This window comes from Lissotriton helveticus, chromosome 8 (assembly GCF_964261635.1).
Source record: "Lissotriton helveticus chromosome 8, aLisHel1.1, whole genome shotgun sequence".
Taxonomy (NCBI): Eukaryota; Metazoa; Chordata; class Amphibia; order Caudata; family Salamandridae; genus Lissotriton; species Lissotriton helveticus.
Window position 1 is genome coordinate 25,138,052 of NC_136069.1, and position 19,914 is coordinate 25,157,965.

The window sequence follows — 19,914 nt, forward strand, 5'->3', positions numbered from 1 at the left end:
ATCACTCCATCAAGTCTGTATACATAATCAGACCTTGGGGCTATCAGGAGGTGGACCATATCCGCATCGGTACGGCGCATTTTACCGCTGTGCGCTGAAGTTTTAAAAAACCCGCGGTTCATGGCCAGCTCAGCTCGTCATGAGCGTACGAGAGGTGTACCTCATGACGAGCTGAGCTCGTCATCAGCGTCGATGTGGATATATAGCAACATACGATCCTGAGCATACGGGCCCGACAGAATGTAACACCATGGACAGTGGGAGAAGGGTGGTGGTGAAGGAGAGGGACTAAGAGTGCATGCTGCAAATTAAATAAAATGAGTACCTGCTGCCAATAGAACAACACTGGCCAAAGGAAGCTTTACTTGGTCCAGGCTCGAGGGCAGGGATGTAGACACAAAGCCCAGGAGGAAGCTGGAGGCGCAGACCAACAGAAAGCAGGGAAACAAGAGTGATGTGGAAGCCAAACAATGGTAAGTAATTGGTGGGTTCTAAACCCTTTTAAATTTTTTATTTACAATACAAGAGATTTGGCAAGTGATGTGCAGGCAAAACCTAAAAATTTACTATTTTATATGGTAGCCTGTTTTCTTAGGTCGAGCCTAAAAGACCTATTGTGGGGTTACCAAGGAATTACCTGTGCTTATTGATCGTCTACTGCTTACCATTGGTTACTTTGTCGTCACTCAATTGCTGGCTTCTAACTTGATGGCTGTTCTACTCCTTGTGCTTGTCTCTCTCCTGGAGCATAGCCTCTTTACCATGTATCCTTGATTGGCTAGCTTCTATCATTTCACTACTTCTTTTAATGAACTACTTTTTTTAAACTTAAATACTTCATGAGTGTGCATGGGTCTTCCAGCTTTCTCTCTCATTTGCTTCACCCCCACCAAACTACCCCCACTTTGTGCTCCATCATGCTTTCTCACTCTGCTGCTACTCCTCTCGTCCTTATGTTGCTTTCCCTCATGTGCTGCTTTTCCACTCCCGCTCTACCCACTTTCCGTTGCTTCCCCCTACAAGGTCCTCTGTTGCCACCTACCCTAACCGTCTTTACAAAAAACAAAATGTTCTACACAAAAAAGATAAGGAGGATGAGGCACTGTCCTTTTAAAAATGAAAAAAGCACTGTCCTGTATCTATTTCTTTCCTGATCCATTTTCTAAAAAAAACTTACAAAAATTAAGTTGTTCATCTGTAGGCATAGTGGGGAACAGACTATTGCTCACAGAATCCTGCCTACAGGGCCAATCTGAAGATAACTGTATTGTTTTCCTTTTACAAGTGAGTCTTGGTGGCCTAATAAAGGGCCTTATTCTCGTGATAAAGGTGGGGGCAAGGAGACAAGAGTGCAAAGGAAAAAGAAACAAAGCAGAAGAAAGGATAAAACAGACAGGAGAAACAGCAATACATAGGAAGTGGAGAGGAATAGACTTTTCGATAGTTCTGATGGTTTTTTGGGGATAAAATAACACTTACTTTTTTGTTTCATCCAAGGGTGGTGGAGTGCACAGCTGGTCTCTAGAGGGCGGAAGGAGTCTGTAGGACTGAAGCCTAAGGAACACAGAAGAAACAATTCAGTGAGATGTTTAAAGACTTTGTAGAGATTAGGAATCTAGACATTTAATCAGTCAGACACCCTTGAATTTGGCCTCTGTTACTGAACCAGACCAAACACACACTCTATAGTCTCCCCAAACCCTCCCCTCAAGGTCTATGTACAGTCTGTGTGTTTTCAAAATGTGTGTGTGTGGGTTTGTGTGTGTACGGTCTGTGTACAGTCTGATTTCAAAATGTGTGTGTGTAAGGCCCATGTACAGCCTGTTTTTCAAAATGTGTGTGTGTGGTGGGGGAGTGTGCAGGTGTGTGAGAGAGAGAGATTGTGCCTTTTCATCTGGCATCTATGTGCATTTGCATCTGGCCTAATTTGTGCATAAGGATCAAGTCATTTCCTCCTTCACCTCATCGTTGGGCATGTATTACAACACTGTTCATACTGCCTTCACAGGACACTACAGATGCTGTTTATGCGATTGTGATGCACAATTTGTTCGAACGGCCTAGCCCCATTTCACAAGGTCAAGTCCACGCCTTTGCCACACAAGGGGCAGGAACCATTCTGTTATATTAGCACTGTTGTTAACTAGTCCATATTATTTATTTTATTTTTGACACAGCTTGAACACGGGAGGGAGTCTTTGTATGATTCTCCACGTCTGGGTACGTGTCTCTGCGTGATTGCGTCTGTGCCTGGAGTCCAGGTTTAGCAGTAATGACTGACAGGATGGGGTTCCAAATTTTAGAGAGTCTAAAATAACATTGTGCTTTTTCTCCTACTCAACAACTGCGAACCCAGCAACAATATGAGGAATTCAAAAAGGAGAGGAGTGCAAAGCTTGGGTTAATCTCATCCACATGTAATTACCTGGAGCAACACCGCAGTCCATCATTTTTTGATCTCCCCTATGCCACCTCAGACTGGACTCAGCCATATGCAAATCATTCTTGCTCTGCTCCAATAGCAACAGTCCAGCCCGAACTGCCAGTCCAGGTCCACTCTACATTGGAACACATGAAATCCCAGACCGTTTGGGGTGATAAGTGGCATGGTTGAAGTAATGTTAGTGACAATCACCGCCAACCAAACAATACATCAACTTTCACAACAGATGCCCTTATGAGAAATGTGTTGTATGGAAAGGAATTATGTGGTGTGGAATTGTGAGATGAGAAATGTGTTGTGTGGAAAGGAATTATATGGTGTGGATTTGTTTTGTTGAATTGCGTGGCAAATAATTGTGTGGCGTTGAGTTGAATTATGTGGAATGAAATTAGTTTTATGCAGTGCTGTTGAATTACGTGTAGTGGCATTGTGTGGCATTATGTAGAGCGGATAGGGACGGGGTGGTGGGAGGCGTAGAAGAAAGAGGGATGGGTATGGATTCAAATGCAAGTTTCCCAGTGCAAAAATAAATAACATTAGAAATGCCACTTCCCCTATGCAGCGCCCCATCATAGGATGCCCCTCCTACAGCGCCCCATCCCTTCCGAGCCAGCATCGCAGACTCAAAGCCCCTCGAGCTGGTCTCCCTTGGTCTAAGTGGTACTTCTGGGTGTGAGGAGGTACAGGCACTCAGAGAATTGTCCTATGCATCACACATGTCCACTCTAAAACCTAAACGCACCGTTGCATCGCACATGTCTCCTCTGTAACCTAAACGCCCCCTTGCATCGCGCATGTCCCCTCTGTAACCCAAAGGCACACTTGCATCGCGCATGTCCACTCTGTAACCTAAACGCACCCTTGCATCGCGCATGTCCCCTCTGTAACCTAAACGCCCCCTTGCTTTCTCCAGGGAGATCGGTAGTGGAAACCATTGTTTAATCACAGACTGCTGACTACCAAATACTTCCTGGATGTGTCAGTCAGTCACGCATAATGTCTTGCCAGGTTTCATTTGTCAGACTAGCTACTGAAATACTGGTAAGATTTGGAAAAGTCAGTCACAAGCCAGTCTGGTGCCCCTAAAAGGATGGCAGAGTTGGGACACGTTCACTTCTTTCCAATGTCGGTATGGTTACAGGTACTGCCATTCAAATTGTCTGGTTCTTCTGGAGGTGTGCATGGACTGGGAAACATACCTTAAGAAACAAGCATATGCAATGCAATAGGTCTCGCATTTATGCAGTTTGAGCTATTGACATTGTAAATGACAATGCCCTTTATTAATGTTTTCGATTTCAAAGTATAAATAATAGGCATTGTCATTTACAATGCCAATTGCTTAAACCAGCGTAAATGCGAGACCTATTGCATTGCAAATGCTTTTTATTTTTGTCTTAAGCACTCCTTGAGACCGCATTTGTTTTTTAGCTGTCTCCCTAGTGTGCTTCTCCTTCCCACTCTGTGCTGCTCTATTCCCCATGAGCTTCACCCACTATCTGTTATGCGCTTGCCTCCGTATGCCTTTCACCCCCCCCACCCCAAGGGTGCTTCCCTCACTCCAAGCTCCATGTTGCTTATTTGCCTATTTGTCGCTCCCACCCCACCGGACTCCAGGCTGCTCTCTTTCTCTTGTCCATTTGCTTTTCTCCATAAAGCCCCCACCCACTTACCACTCTGCACCCCCGCACTTCATGTTGCTTCCACTTCCAGGCAGTAATCAGTTTGAAACTGCACATATTTCAGCTTTTTATTCTGGTGAATCTGCACTTCAGTGAATTATTGGAATATCAGTGGTGGGCAGTTTTTTTGGGTCAGTGTGTCATTCCTTTTTTGAGGTTAGCATTAGAAAAAGGGGAAGAAATCTACGTTGAGGTGGCAGTAAATAAAAATGTGTTTTTGGATGGACAAGTGATTGCTCCTGACCTGATTCCGCAAGAGTGAGTAAAAGGTCAGAGATGTATTGTGACATCTAGTCATGTGGTAATTAGAAACCGGGGACGAACTTGAAGAAATCTTTGTACGGAGGATGCAGATGTGAGCTGTGGAATATGTTAACCCTCTGCAGCAGAGATGCATGTTGCCAAATGAGTGATATTTCACATACGTCGAAACACTGTGGTATATATATGAACACTTCTGAAAATGCCAGCGGATGTGCTAAGTACATGAAACCCAGTTCTGTAGTAGTTTGCTAACATTTGTTAAGAAATACCATTGTATTGTTAGATGGAATTGGTGTGTGCTGTGGCTTGTGATCAATTCTCACAATTCTCACAATTACCAACGTGGAGGCAGTGATATCTGTGCTTAAATGTTCATTATGGTGAAGGAAACTTAATTTACATGGCCTCTTTTTTCTGAAACCCACATATTCCTTTCAAGAAAAAGTGACCAGAGTTCTGTACCATAACTCAGTGCTCTGACCAGATGTGTAGACCGTAGTAATGCTGTTAACAGACTGCACCATAACTACGGACTCTGGCAGCTTAGTTTGAAAACACGAACACGCCGAGCTGCAGTATCGGTGACCGATAGACAGGGAGGGAGAGAGGGAGCGAGCTGAGCCCTGCGCACGTGAACATCTCCGGGCACATGCATCTCAGCAGCCCTGGCTTCGAAGCATAGAAGAAACAACTACAGCTCTTTAGGTTAATTTACCGGAAGCAGCAATACATGTGCAGCCTGTAGTCACCGGTTTAAATCCGAGAAGGTAGGAAGCAACCTTACATTTTACATTAATATAATTGTTTGAAGTATAGAAATCTGTGTTTACGATAAACAGGTATTACCTTCATTTTCCTCCTGTTTATTTGCTCTTTGTGAAATGGATCCAAACAAGAAAAAGCTGTCGGCATTGTGCGAGCGCGCTCACTGAATAACGAGGCTTGGCCCGAGAGAGGTGGCAACAGGAGCACACTGAGGCGCATTTTAAATAAGCTGCTGGTGTTGTGCGAGCGCGCGTGTGTGCATATCTCCTGTCCTGCGTGCGTGTAGACAGGGAGGGAGAGAGAGAGGGAGCGAGCAAGCCGAGCCCTACACACGTGACCTCGCATGCCTGCTGTTTTATGCTAACATCTTCAGCCGTACGCGTCCACATAGCCTAGCTTGTGGGCATGTGCACCTATCCTGTCCCGCATCGCTAAGCAAGTCGGCAACAATAGATGTCACCTACGCGACAGCGCATGGCGCTGCATCGCTAGCCGAGACCTAAAAAATCAAGTAAAGAGACGTTTGAAATGATTCAAAGAAACAGTTGAGATGGGGAGAATCAGTGGCCTTATGGCTAGCTGGTGAACCAGGTTTGAGTTTTGGTGACAGCGCAACATACTAAGATTTTTGGGCAAATCACTTAATCTTCCAGTGCCTACAAAAAATTAATGCATGCTTGAGTAAAGCGCTCAGATACCTTCAATTCGAGTTCACTCTTGCAACAAAAGTCAGGGGACAGAACAAAGGAATCTGACCTCCCGGTTCATTTATTGTGCTGTGTGGGTCAGGGCAATGGGAAGGAGGGGGGAATAAGTAAACACAGATCACCAAATCTCCCTGTGCCTAACAAAAATGAATGTGTACGTTTGTAACACAACTGGTGCTCAAGTAAAGTGTTCGGATACCCTTGGGTCAAGTTTGCGCTATATAAAACTCCAGGAAAAATATTTAAAATAACTGTATGGCTGGGAGAAACACAGTGTCAGGATTTATCAAGCATTTGCAATGCAATAGGTTTCGCATTAGTAAAAGTTTGTGCTTTTGGTATTGCAAATAATAATGCAACACCAATAGCTCTAATTTTCAGTAATGCAAGGCCTATTGCATTGCAAATGCTTGTTTTCAACCGGAATTTTAATTTCCTATTTAAAAAGAGTGGACAGATAAATAGCGAGCAAGGGAGGGAGCAAGATGATGAGAGAGAGTGGAAGAGGAATATAGGGAGAGTTAGAGGAAGAGATGTGGGATAGGAATAGTGAAAGGGAAGAAATGACCAAAGTAAACAGAATGCACCGATAGATAAAACCTAGGGTAGATGCTCACCTCATGCTATTCGCTGGTTGTTCTATCAATCCATCTTCCTTGGGGTGCTTTCGTTGGAGTATTTCACATCTGAATAGTACACTTAGAATCAGGAATTAAACAGAAAACTGAAATTATACCCTACCTTCCTCAAACTCCGGGATGTCACAGGGTGGAATCTGCCATTTCTTTTCCCCAGCACTGCGTGTGTATCACGAGCAGGTACATCTGCTTCTGTGTTGTGACTTAAATCAAATTAGAAAAGAGGCTCCGGGTGGGGCGTGCTTCGCTCCTCTCCCTAGGGCAGCCTCTATGCATTTAAAGCAGTTCTCTTTCTTGGGGAGAATGTCCTCCCTCTGCCCCCCAAAGCCCTTTGCCCTTGGAACACCATGCTGGGTGTGCAAGGGGCAGCGCCGTAGTGGAAGAGGGCGGTTGCTAGTCAGCACCTTAACAACAAACACAAAATGAGTAACAAACATAAAAGTTGAAACAAACCCTAGGCATCGGCTCCCAGATTATCCATGTCAAGTCAGAAAAAAACAACGCTTTTTTCTGAATCCTTATTGGAAAAGCTAATTGAAGCCACAAAGCGCCTTGTGACCTTTCAGCCCCTATGCTCTATGCAGTCGGGCCGAAGTCTCCCAAAACCCAAGGCGCCAAGTCCCATCAAATTGAAACCGAGGCGACCCTACTCTGCAAGGCGGGCACTGCCGCTCCCTGGCACTGCTGTCCCTGCATGGAGAAGGCACTTCTCGGTGCACTTCATAGAGAGTGTTAGAAGCACTTACCTCTCAGGCAGAACATCCAGCATGGCCGCGCAGAGAGCGATGAAGAAGAGCCCTGGAGTGCTGGAGGGTCGGAGGGGCCGCCCCTGCACCATGCTAGGCACAGCTGTTCCCCCGGCAGAGGGAGGATGGCACCGGACCAGCACTCTGCATGAAGCAGCTAGCCCGTGCCTTGCTCCAGCAGCGATGTCACCACCGCCCTTCTCGTTGCTTCCACTCCAGCCCAGCACCACAGGTGCTCACTCCCCTCCCCAAACACTAAACAAAGCGCTGTGCCTTCTTGCAGCCCCGCACACGCCGCCCCATTGTCTCCTCTGATGTGTCAGCAGTTTCCACCACTCTGAATTCATCAAGGACCCAGATAGAATAAACATAAATAAGTAAACATGTGCGGCCGAGCCGATGTAATAAAATAAATAATCAAGCGAGGCCGCATGGGAAAGTAAATAACAAACGCGGCAGATATCCAGTCCGGGTGGGCGAGGCAAAGGGAGACAGGGAGGGAACAAACAAGCCTCACTTCCAATGAAAAGCGAGTGTTTAAGACGTGCGCCAATCAAAAGCATGTGTGCAGCTTCCACCCCACTTCAAAGAAACAAGACGAAAACAGACGACAATAGATCTTGTAGAGCGAGCAGTGCATGCGCAGCGATTCTAGGTGAGACCTAATAAGCAACACAGTGCTCGGGGTGATCTGTACTAATAAGACATTATTTCTACCCCAAAAATTACTTTTTAGCAACCATATAACAACAGATTGAGAAACAAAAACAAAGTTCTGAACCCATGCCTTGCAGTCTGCATGCAGTTTCTTGATGTGAGTTCATAGCTCACTGTTCTATATTAGGATTGTCATTTATGATCTGCAAGTAATGAAAGGCTCTCTATGTCAAAAGCAGTAACCCACTTGACTATATACATAAAATAACCAGCATTAGCTAAGGAAATAGATCTCACCTGTGCAAGAGCTATTGGCTTGTTGTACACCTTGTTGGCTGCTGTTCAGCATGGCTAAAAGTTAGTGGCATGAGTGGAGTGTCATAAAGTAGAGTGTTGTGGAGTAGAGTAGAGAGTCGTGGAGTGGTTTAGACAAGAGCCGCGTAGCATAGAGTGGAGGGAAGTGTCATGGAATGGCATAGAGTGGAGTGGCATCTAGTGTTGTGGAGGGAAGAGAGTGTCGTAGAGTAGGAGGGCGTAGATTGGAGCAGAGTTTCGTGGGGCGGTATAGTGTGTTCTGGAATGGTGTAGAGTGGAGTGACATTGGGTATTGTGTAGAGTATAGTTGTGTAGAGTAGAGTGGCGCAGAGCAGAGTAGAGTGGTGTGGCATAGAGTGGAGTAGAGTGTTTTAGAGTGGAGTGGCAGAGTATCAGAGTGGTGTAGAGTAGTGTGTCAGAATAGAGTGGAGTAAAGTGGCATGGAGTGGAGACAGGTGGGTGGAGCATCGTAGAGTGGTGTTGTAGAATGGTATAGAGTGTTGTAAAGTGGACTGTCAGAGTTGAGTACACTGTCGGAGTGGAGTAGAGTTTAATGGAGTAGAGCATCAGAGTGGAGAGTTGTAGAGTGGAGTAGAGTGGCCTAGAGCGAAGTGGAGTAAAGTACAGTGGTGCAGAGTAGATTTGCATAGAGTGCTGTCGCGTAAAGCACCTTGGTGGTGTAGAGTGCTTTGGCGTAGAGTGGTGCAGAGTACGGTGGTATAGAGTGCCGCAGCATAGCGTGCAGTAGCATTGCATGCCGTGGCAGAGAGTAGAATGGTACCGAATAGAGCAAAGTGGTGTAAAGTGGAGTGGTGTAGATTGGGGTGACCGAGTGCACTGGTGTAGAGTGGGGTTGTGCAGAGTAGAGTTGCCTAGACTGGTTTGGTGTAGAGTTCAGTGCTACATAGTAGAGCAGAGCGCATCAGCATGTGGTAGAGTTGTGCAGAGTAGAGAGGCGTAGGGTGAAGTGTTGAGAGTGCAGTTTTGCACAGTAGAGTGGTGCATAGTAGAGTGGTGTAGAGTAGAATAGAGTGGCAGAGTACAGTGATGTGTAGTGCAGTGGCATAGAGTGTATTACTTTTGAGTAAATTGGTGTAGGGTGTATTGGAATAGAGTGCCGTGGTGTAGAGTGGCATAGGGTGCAGAGTGGATTGTTTCAGAGTAGAGTGCCATAGAGTGCTGTGGCATGGAGCAGAGTGCTGTAAAGTGCAGTGGTTCAAAGTAGATTAGAGTGGCTTGGCGTAGAGTGGCATAGAGTGTAGTGGTGTAAAGCGAATTGGCATAGAGGGCATTAGAGGTGCACAGAATGCAGTGTTGCCTAGTAGAGTGGTGTGGGACGATGCAGTGGTGTAGAGTGGAGTGATGCAGATTACAGTGTGGTGGCGGAGAGTGCAGTGGAATGGAGTGGCATAGAATAGAGTGCAGCGGCGTGGATGCAGTGGCACAGAGTAGAGTTGCATAGAGGTTAGTGTCAGAGTGCAGTGCTGCAGAATAGACTGTCATAGATTGCAGTGGTGTATAGTAGATTGGCGTAGAGTGCAGTGGTGTAGAGTAGTGTGATGCAGAGTAGAACAGAGTGGCATAGAGTGCCGTGATTTAGATTAAAATGGTGTAGAGTGCAGTGGCACAGACTGTTGTAGAGTATAGTGGGGTAGAGTGCAGTGGTGCATAGTAAAGTAGAGTGGGGTAGAGTGCATAGGCATAGAGTAATGCAGAGTAGAGAGGCGTAGAGTGAAGGGTAAGTTATGTAGAGTGCAGTGACAGTGCGGAGTGGCGTGGGGTGGCATAGTGTGGAGTGCTGCAAAGTAGAGTGCAGTGGTGCAGAGTAGAGTGCAATGGGGTAAAATGGGGTAAAATGGAGAATGCGTGGTGTGGTAACTCACTGTCATTACAAACAACACATCTTCAATTGAAATACCATATCATTTGCACAAACACACAGTTTTACTGATAAAAGTATACAGCGCACAAACGATAATGTGTGGAGATATCATCACCTTGTGTATTGAGGTTATTACAATGTTAGTTCCCACCACACTTCAAAATTACAAGAATTATCCCCTGTAGCCAGCATGATTGTCACCGAAATCCTCTCACTTTGAAGTAAGAGGAAGAAAAGTAAACACCAAGCTCCCCGGAAGACAAAGTCTGACATTTGCGCTTGAATGCACAGCAAATGTGACGGAACAAGATTTAAATGACTGTTTACAGAAAAGGAGCACTCGGACGGATACTGTAAATAAGGTTTGGGCAACCAAAAGGACGAACTCAAGCTGGACAGCCTAAAACAAATAAAGACAGCAAATAGAAAGCAAGAAAATGTGAGTTAGAAAGAAAACGGTAAGCAACAGGTGGATTGCATCCCCAAAGAAGCTTTCTGAATGTCCCCTAGTTGTCGTTAGCAAACCAGAGAGCCATGCTGTCTGGCAGGCTTTGACCTAAACATCTGTCATCTGCATGTTAAAGAATGTGCTATGCAGGAGACACGTTCTCTCTCAAGGCTACATTATGGTTCAAAACTTCAAAGAGAGAAAGCACAGATCTCTCCAGCAAGTGCATTAATGACCAGAGTTATCTTTTCTAGATGCATATAGCACCTTTTCGATGCCCGTGAATGCTGTGTCACAACTCAAAGTGGCCAGTTTCTTTGTCAAAAACTGAAGTGAGACTGATGCAAAACAAATGTTCCTTGCTGCCCAAGTGAAAAGATGCCCAACTGTATCACCCCAAACCCCTTTAAGATTTAAGACTGAATTTCATCAGCATGTTGAGGTCACCCCTGCAGCACCTCTACTGTGGAAATCAAGGACAGAAAAACAGGCAAGCCGCTAGGGGAGATGCGCAGTGGGCGTCCTATTATTGTTTGGCTGCCCCATGATCCTCGGGGGTGCGGTGAGGCACCAGGAGCTTATTAAGAGCAAGAATGTATGGGGGAAAGATACAGGCCTGAAATAGGAAGGGCGGAGTCCAACACCCTAATGCAGAAGCTACAACAGTATTTGTGTCCGATGCAAAACAGTTTGTGAGCACCCACGCTGCGGATGATGAAAGGCTGTCCCCTCCCCAAGGAGAGCATCCTTTCATGACCCACGCTGCAGATGATGAAAGGCTGTGCCCTCCCTAAGGACAGCATCCTTTCATGACCCACGCTGCAGATGATGAAAGGCTGTCCCCTCCCCAAGGACAGCATCCTTTCATGGCCCACGCTGCGGATGATGAAAGGCTGTCCCCTCCCCAAGGAGAGCATCCTTTCATGACCCACGCTGCTGATGATGAAAGGCTGTCCCCTCCCCAAGGACAGCATCCTTTCATGACCCATGCTGCAGATGATGAAAGGCTGTACCCTCCCCAAGCACAGCATCCTTTCATGACCCACGCTGCAGATGATGAAAGGCTGTACCCTCCCCAAGGACAGCATCCTTTCATGACCCACGCTGCAGATGATGAAAGGCTGTACCCTCCCTAAGGACAGCATCCTTTCATGACCCACGCTGCAGATGATGAAAGGCTGTCCCCTCCCTAAGGACAGCATCCTTTCATGACCCACGCTGCGGATGATGAAAGGCTGTACCCTCCCCAAGGACAGCATCCTTTCATGACTCACGCTGCAGATGATGAAAGGCTGTCCCCTCCCCAAGGACAGCATCCTTTCATGACCCACGCTGCAGATGATGAAAGGCTGTCCCCTCCCCAAGGACAGCATCCTTTCATGACCCACGCTGCAGATGATGAAAGGCTGTCCCCTCCCCAAGGAGAGCATCCTTTCATGACCCACGCTGCTGATGATGAAAGGCTGTACCCTCCCCAAGGACAGCATCCTTTCATGACCCACGCTGCAGACGATGAAAGGCTGTACCCTCCCCAAGGACAGCATCCTTTCATGACCCACGCTGCAGATGATGAAAGGCTGTACCCTCCCCAAGGACAGCATCCTTTCATGACCCACGCTGCAGATGATGAAAGGCTGTACCCTCCCTAAGGACAGCATCCTTTCATGACCCACGCTGCAGATGATAAAAGGCTGTACCCTCCCCAAGGACAGCATCCTTTCATGACCCACGCTGCGGATGATGAAAGGCTGTACCCTCCCCAAGGACAGCATCCTTTCATGACCCATGCTGCAGATGATGAAAGGCTGTCCCCTCCCCAAGGAGAGCATCCTTTCATGACCCACGCTGCAGATGATGAAAGGCTGTCCCCTCCCCAAGGACAGCATCCTTTCATGACCCACGCTGCAGATGATGAAAGGCTGTCCCCTCCCCAAGGACAGCATCCTTTCATGTCTGGGCACCTCCTATGCTCACATCCAACAGAGACCAGGTCAAAACCTGTAGGGATCCACTTGCAGGTACAGCACATCTGTTCTCATACTTCGCCCGTACACTGAGGCTCTGCTAAATATTTCCTCTACCATAGATTGGGCAGTCTTTGCCATACAGGCACAATACCAGAACAGTTACAACACAGACAACACTTCTCTCACACACATTGTACAATCCAAGGCATTAGTGTCCCACTACCCATTCATTTTTACATCAAAATCATGAATAGGTGCAGCGGCGCACATAAAGAAAAATGTCTGACCCTCGGTGTTTCAAATCACTCCCCATCCATAGCAGCTTTTCCACCCATATCGCACCACAGAAAAGTGTACTGTGCTCTTTTAACATGTGCTTTACACCTTGTCATGGTTATCTAGCGCTATATATGTGAAAATAGAACCCCGCCCTGGGACAGATAAGGTCCTACCCTGTCTGCACCAGCAGCAGGGTCTCACTGTGCAGGGAGTCTCTGTGCACAGGCACATCCTCTGTGACTCCAAGCCGAGAGGGGGGGTTTCTCTGGGCCGAGGTGTGAGGCAAAGAGAGGGGCGGGAGCTATCGGACAGGGAGAAGAGAGGGGGGAGGGGGAGGGGGAGGGGGAGGGGGAGGAGGAGACTGCAGAGGCTGCACAGGAGAGGTGGGAGGGGGAGAGGCTGCACAGGAGAGGAGGGAGAGGAGAGGCTACACAGGAGAGGAGGGAGGGAGAGGCTGCACAGGAGAGGAGGGAAGGGGAGAGGCTGCACAGGAGAGGAGGGAGAGGAGGGAGGGGAGAGGCTGCACAGGAGAGGAGGGAAGGGGAGAGGCTGCACAGGAGAGGTGGGAGGGGAGAGGCTGCACAGGAGAGGTGGGGGAGGGGAGAGGCTGCACAGGAGAGGTGGGGGAGGGGAGAGGCTGCACAGGAGAAGAGGGAAGAGGAGAGGCTGCACAGGAGAGGAGGGAGAGGAGGGAGGGGAGAGGCTGCACAGGAGAGGAGGGAAGGGGAGAGGCTGCACAGGAGAGGGGGGAGGGGAGAGGCTGCACAGGAGAGGTGGGGGGAGGGGAGAGGCTGCACAGGAGAGGTGGGGGGAGGGGAGAGGCTGCACAGGAGAGGTTGGAGGGGAGAGGCTGCACAGGAGAGGTGGGAGGGAGAGGCTGCACAGGAGAGGAGGGAAGGGAGAGGCTGCACAGGAGAGGTGGGAGGGGGAGAGGCTGCACGGAGAGGTGGGGGGAGGGGAGAGGCTGCACAGGAGAGGTGGGAGGGAGAGGCTGCACAGGAGAGGTGGGAAGGGAGAGGCTGCACAGGAGAGGTGGGAGGGGGAGAGGCTGCACAGGAGAAGAGGGAAGAGGAGAGGCTGCACAGGAGAGGAGGGGAAGGGGAGAGGCTGCACAGGAGAAGAGGGAAGAGGAGAGGCTGCACAGGAGAGGAGGGAGAGGAGGGAGGGGAGAGGCTGCACAGGAGAGGAGGGAAGGGGAGAGGCTGCACAGGAGAGGGGGGAGGGGAGAGGCTGCACAGGAGAGGTGGGGGGAGGGGAGAGGCTGCACAGGAGAGGTGGGGGGAGGGGAGAGGCTGCACAGGAGAGGTTGGAGGGGAGAGGCTGCACAGGAGAGGTGGGAGGGAGAGGCTGCACAGGAGAGGAGGGAAGGGAGAGGCTGCACAGGAGAGGTGGGAGGGGGAGAGGCTGCACAGGAGAGGTGGGGGGAGGGGAGAGGCTGCACAGGAGAGGTGGGAGGGAGAGGCTGCACAGGAGAGGTGGGAAGGGAGAGGCTGCACAGGAGAGGTGGGAGGGGGAGAGGCTGCACAGGAGAGGTGGGGGGAGGGGAGAGGCTGCACAGGAGAGGTGGGAGGGAGAGGCTGCACAGGAGAGGTGGGAGGGGAGAGGCTGCACAGGAGAGGAGGGAAGGGGAGAGGCTGCACAGGAGAGGAGGGAAGGGGAGAGGCTGCACAGGAGAAGAGGGAAGAGGAGAGGCTGCACAGGAGAGGAGGGAGAGGAGGGAGGGGAGAGGCTGCACAGGAGAGGAGGGAAGGGGAGAGGCTGCACAGGAGAGGGGGGAGGGGAGAGGCTGCACAGGAGAGGTGGGGGGAGGGGAGAGGCTGCACAGGAGAGGTGGGGGGAGGGGAGAGGCTGCACAGGAGAGGTTGGAGGGGAGAGGCTGCACAGGAGAGGTGGGAGGGGGAGAGGCTGCACAGGAGAGGTGGGGGGAGGGGAGAGGCTGCACAGGAGAGGTTGGAGGGGAGAGGCTGCACAGGAGAGGTGGGAGGGGGAGAGGCTGCACAGGAGAGGTGGGGGGAGGGGAGAGGCTGCACAGGAGAGGTGTGGAGGGGAGAGGCTGCTCGGGAGAGGAGGGAGGGGAGAGGCTGCACAGGAGAGGTGGGAGGGGAGAGGCTGCACAGGAGAGGTGGGAGGGGGAGAGGCTGCACAGGAGAGGTGGGGGGAGGGGAGAGGCTGCACAGGAGAGGTGTGGAGGGGAGAGGCTGCTCGGGAGAGGAGGGAGGGGAGAGGCTGCACAGGAGAGGAGGGAGGGGAGAGGCTGCACAGGAGGTGTGGGAAGGGCAAGAGGCTGCACAGGAGAGGTCAGAGGTGGGAGGGGTGAGGTCATAGGTGAAGGGTCCTCAGCCCGGGGGGGGGGGGGCATGGCTTGAAGGGGGGGTGCAGAGTTCTGGTTGTCCTCAGCGGGGGAGGGGGTCTGTGGACTCTACCTGCGCAGACCCCTGCTCAGAGCCCTCTCCCCCTCGGCCTGGGACAGTGAAGATGACAATCCGAGGCCGGGGTGACGTCCGGGGTCAGAGGGTGAAGGTCACCGCACAGACCGATGATCCTTCCACCCCTACAGCTGCTGGAGCCGAGGAAGAGGCCGGAAATGACGGGTTCACTGCTGTTGCTGTCTCTACCATCGGCGACCGGAAGAGGAAGTGACGTTTCTGCCTGGCTGAGAGTAACTGAAAGAGAGAACGGACTGAGAAATAACACAGACTGCAGTGGCTGGTTTCACTGCTGGTGCTGTCTCTGCCCTCGAAGACCGGAAAAGGAATTCACCTGACTTCCGGGCTGAGAATAACTGAAAGAGACGACGGACTCAGCAGCAGCTCAGACTGCAGTGACCCTGAGCAGCCTCGAGGGCAGGCTGAAACCAGCTGAAGGAGAAGAGACCGGACCCCGCCCCCCAGGAGAGGGGGAGAGATTAATACCCCAAACACTGGAAAATGTGACATAATTTATTGGAATTGGTCCATAAATAATATAAAAAAACACACGACAAAAACATAGGCTGGGCGAGAAGAGAAAAGTTTCTTTATTTTGTAAAATGTTCATGTATGTTTAAGGAAGAACTAGGGCTCGAGTCGGGGTACCACGCGGGTGGACAGCGTCCCCCCCACTTATTTTACCGGGAGCTCGATAACTGGAGCAAATGGAACCACACATTCACTCATTGGCCTCTTTTCGTGACGTCACTTCCTGTCGTGACGTCAGCGTCCCCCCACTTCTTTTTAGGTGTCGCCTGAGCCAATGTGCTTGCGCATTGCTCCGGCGAGATTATAGTAAGCGGAAAATTTCCACGACCATGGAAGTGCCTTCCCAGGGTTTTCCTGGGGTTGGAGTGTCTGCCTCTTTGGAGTATTGTCCATGTACTTGTGTTTGGTGCCCTTGTGTAACATGCACACACCACTTTGCCCTTGTAACACACGGTTTGTTACCTCTCACATGTTTTTACCTTTGATACTGGCACAAGTGCCTCCTTTGCCTACGTAACGCTTGTTCTTGTGCCTGAGTGTATAGCACCTTTTGCAGTATTATACCTCAAATGATACTTTGTTTTCTCTTATAACTGCACACTTGTCACTTTTTCCTCCTGTGCACTTTTTACTACCTCATGTATTTTTGTCTGCTCACAATTTTTACTACCTCATGTATTTTGTTTGCTCACAATTGTCACTATTACCTTTACTACCTCATGTATTTTTGGTTGCTCACAATTTTTACTACCTCATGTATTTTGTTTGCTCACAAATGTGACTATTACCTTATGTAACGTAATGTATGCTTTTGTAATTTGCTCTTTTGTAATGTTTCTCATTATGTTTCATTTCTGTTCCTTTTGTGAAGCGCTCTGACACCTTCGGGTAAAGTCGGCGCTATATAAAAATGCATAAATAAAAAAGAAAATCTACCAAAGCGGCTGCGGATCGCATACAGTTCATGTGATCTATGCGGGTGCATGCCAGCCACATAACACGCCATCATTTGTCTGTGCTTCGGCATCAGAATTCAAAGGATGCCGCCCCCCCCCCCTCCTCAGACTTCAAAGGATTGCGTTCCCGTACTTGCTGGCCTCGCTCTCGTGAGCCTTTATTTACTTGTTATCATGGTCTGTTCTTCATCCAGCTCCCTCTCTCCTTTCCTCTGTTTCTTCCCCTCTCCCTCGCTTTCAACCTTGTTGTTTCATATTGTTTGCCCTGGCGCTTCTCTTCCATACAGGCTCACTTCTGTTGCTCGCTGCTTTTGCTCCTATGAATTTTGGCATATCTCCAACCTCCTCCTTCGCAGACCTTGGATCTCGGTCCCCTCCTCCTCTTTCCTCTCTCCCTCGCCTCTCCCTCGCTTACTGTTCCTGTCTCCTATTCATTCATCTTCCTCATCCAATTTACCATCCTCTCTTCATTTCGCAGACATACTTCCGTTCTTGTCTAAGAAAATCATCGCAGTATGGATCTGTGCCTACTCGTCTCTCTTCATAACACATCCCATGCTTTGTTAATCAATGTTATATACATAACAAGGGTTTTGTTTACAGGTCTATTAAGAGGATACTTCACTCAGGGACACCACCACATCACTCGTGGACACCACCACATCAATCAGGGACACCACCACATCACTCGGGGACACCACCACATCACTCGGGGGCACCACCTCATCACTCAGGGACACCACCACATCACTCAGGGACACCACCACATCACTCGGGGACACCACCACATCACTCGGGAACACCACCACATCACTCGGGAACACCACCACATCACTCAGGGGCACCACCACATCACTCGGGGGCACCACTCAGGGGCACCACCACATCACTCGGGGACACCACCACATCACTCGGGGGCACCACCATATCACTCAGGGACACCACCACATCACTCGGGGACACCACCACATCACTCGGGGACACCACCACATCACTCGGGAACACAACCACATCACTCAGGAACACCACCACATCACTTAGGGGCACCACCACATCACTTAGGGGCACCACCACATCACTCAGGGGCACTACCACATCACTCAGGGACACCACCACATCACTCGGGGACACCACCACATCACTTGGGAACACCACCACATCACTCTGGGATGCCACCACATCACTCAGGGACGCCACCACATCACTCAGGGACACCACCACCACATCACTCAGGGACACCACCACCACATCACTCAGGGACACCACCACCACATCACTCAGGGACACCACCACCACATCACTCAGGGACACCACCACATCACTCAGGGGCACCACCACATCACTCAGGGGCACCACTCAGGGGCACCACCACATCACTCGGGGACACCACCACATCATTCGGGGACACCACCACATCACTCTGGGATACCACCACATCACTCTGGGATACCACCACATCACTCAGGAACACCACCACATCACACAGGGGCACCACCACTTCACTCAGGGGCACCCTTCAGGGGCACCACCACAGCACTCGGGGACACCACCACATCACTCAGGGACACCACCACATCACTCGGGGACACCACCACATCACTCGGGGACACCACCACTTCACTCTGGGACAGCACAAAATCACTCAGGGACACCACCACATCACTCAGGAACACCACCACATCACTCGGGGACACCACCACATCACTCGGGGACACCACCACATCACTCGGGGACACCACCACATCACTCGGGGACACCACCACTTCACTCTAGGACAGCACAACATCACTCAGGGACACCACCACATCACTCAGGAACACCACCACATCACTCAGGGACACCACCACATCACTCGGAGACACCACCACATCACTCTGGGACACCACCACCTCACTCTAATGCACCACCACATCACTCAGCCCAACCACATCATCACTCAAGTTCAAGTTCAGAAATTTATATAGCGCACTACTCACCCAGAGGGTCTCAAGACGCTTGGGGGAGGGGGTGCATTTACTTATCGAATATCCAAGTTTTTAGTTGTTTTCTGAAGTAGAGGTGGTTCTGTGTAAGGCGGAGGTGGATGGGGAGAGAATTCCAGGTCTTGGCCGCTAGGTAGGAGAAGGATCTGCCTCCCATGGTGGATTTACGGATGCGTGGGATAGCGGCGAGGGCTTGATTGGATGATCGTAGTTGGCGGGTGTGGGTGTAGAAGGTTAGTCGTGTGTTGAGGCATTCTGGTCCAAGGTCGTAAAGGGCTTTGTGTGCGTGGGTGAGGAGACGAAACATTATTCTCTTGTTGACGGGGAGCCAGTGGAGGTCTTTCAGGTGACCGGAAATGTGAGCTTGACGAGGAATGTCCAGTATGAGTCTGGCTGAGGCATTTTGGATGCGTTGGAGTTTTTTCTGTAGTTTGGCTGTGGTTCCGGCGTAAAGGGTGTTTCCGTAGACTAGATGGCTGGTGACCAGGGCGTGGGTGACCGTCTTTCTTGTGTCGGTGGGGATCCAACGGAAGATTTTTTTCAGCATGCGTAGGATGTTGAAGCAGGACGATGAGACGACGTTGACTTGTCTGGACATCGAGAGAGAGGAGTCTAGGCTGAAGCCTAGGTTGCGTGCGTGATCCGTAGGTGTGGGTGCGGTTCCCAGGGCAGGTGGCCACCAAGAGTTGTCCCAGGCAGAGGGGGATGTACCCAAGATGAGGACTTCCGTTTTGTCCGAGTTTAGTTTTAAACAACTGTTCTTCATCCACTTGGCTACGTCTTTCATTCCTTCGTGTAGGTTGGTTTTGGCGGTGTTTGGGTCTTTGGTGAGAGAGAGGATCAGCTGGGTGTCGTCTGCATAGGAGATGATGTTGAGGTTGTGTTGTTGTGCGATGGAAGCGAGAGGGCTCATGTATACGTTGAAGAGGGTGGGGCTGAGTGATGATCCTTGTGGTACGCCGCAGATGACTTCGGTGGCCTCTGATCTGAAAGGGGGGAGGCGGACTCTCTGAGTTCTTACTGCGAGGAACGAGATGATCCATTCCAGTGCTTTTCCTTGTATTCCGACGTTGTTGAGGCGTTGTATAAGGGTGCTGTGACAGACTGTGTCGAAGGCTGCGGAGAGGTCCAGTAGGATGAGGGCAGCTGTTTCTCCGTTGTCCAGTAGTGTTCGAATGTCGTCTGTTGCTGCGATGAGGGCGGTCTCGGTGCTGTGTTTGGCTCAG

The 19,914-nt window shown here is 50.1% G+C and overlaps 1 protein-coding gene across 1 annotated transcript in view; it reads right to left on the minus strand.

The window, feature by feature from the left end:
* The window catches only part of LOC144773571 (uncharacterized), a 156,911-nt gene that overhangs the window by 30,886 nt on the left and 106,111 nt on the right, over positions 1 to 19,914 (minus strand). The window contains 1 exon segment of the mRNA XM_078658689.1: positions 1,480 to 1,554. Within this exon segment, the coding sequence (XP_078514815.1) occupies positions 1,480 to 1,554 (75 nt within the window).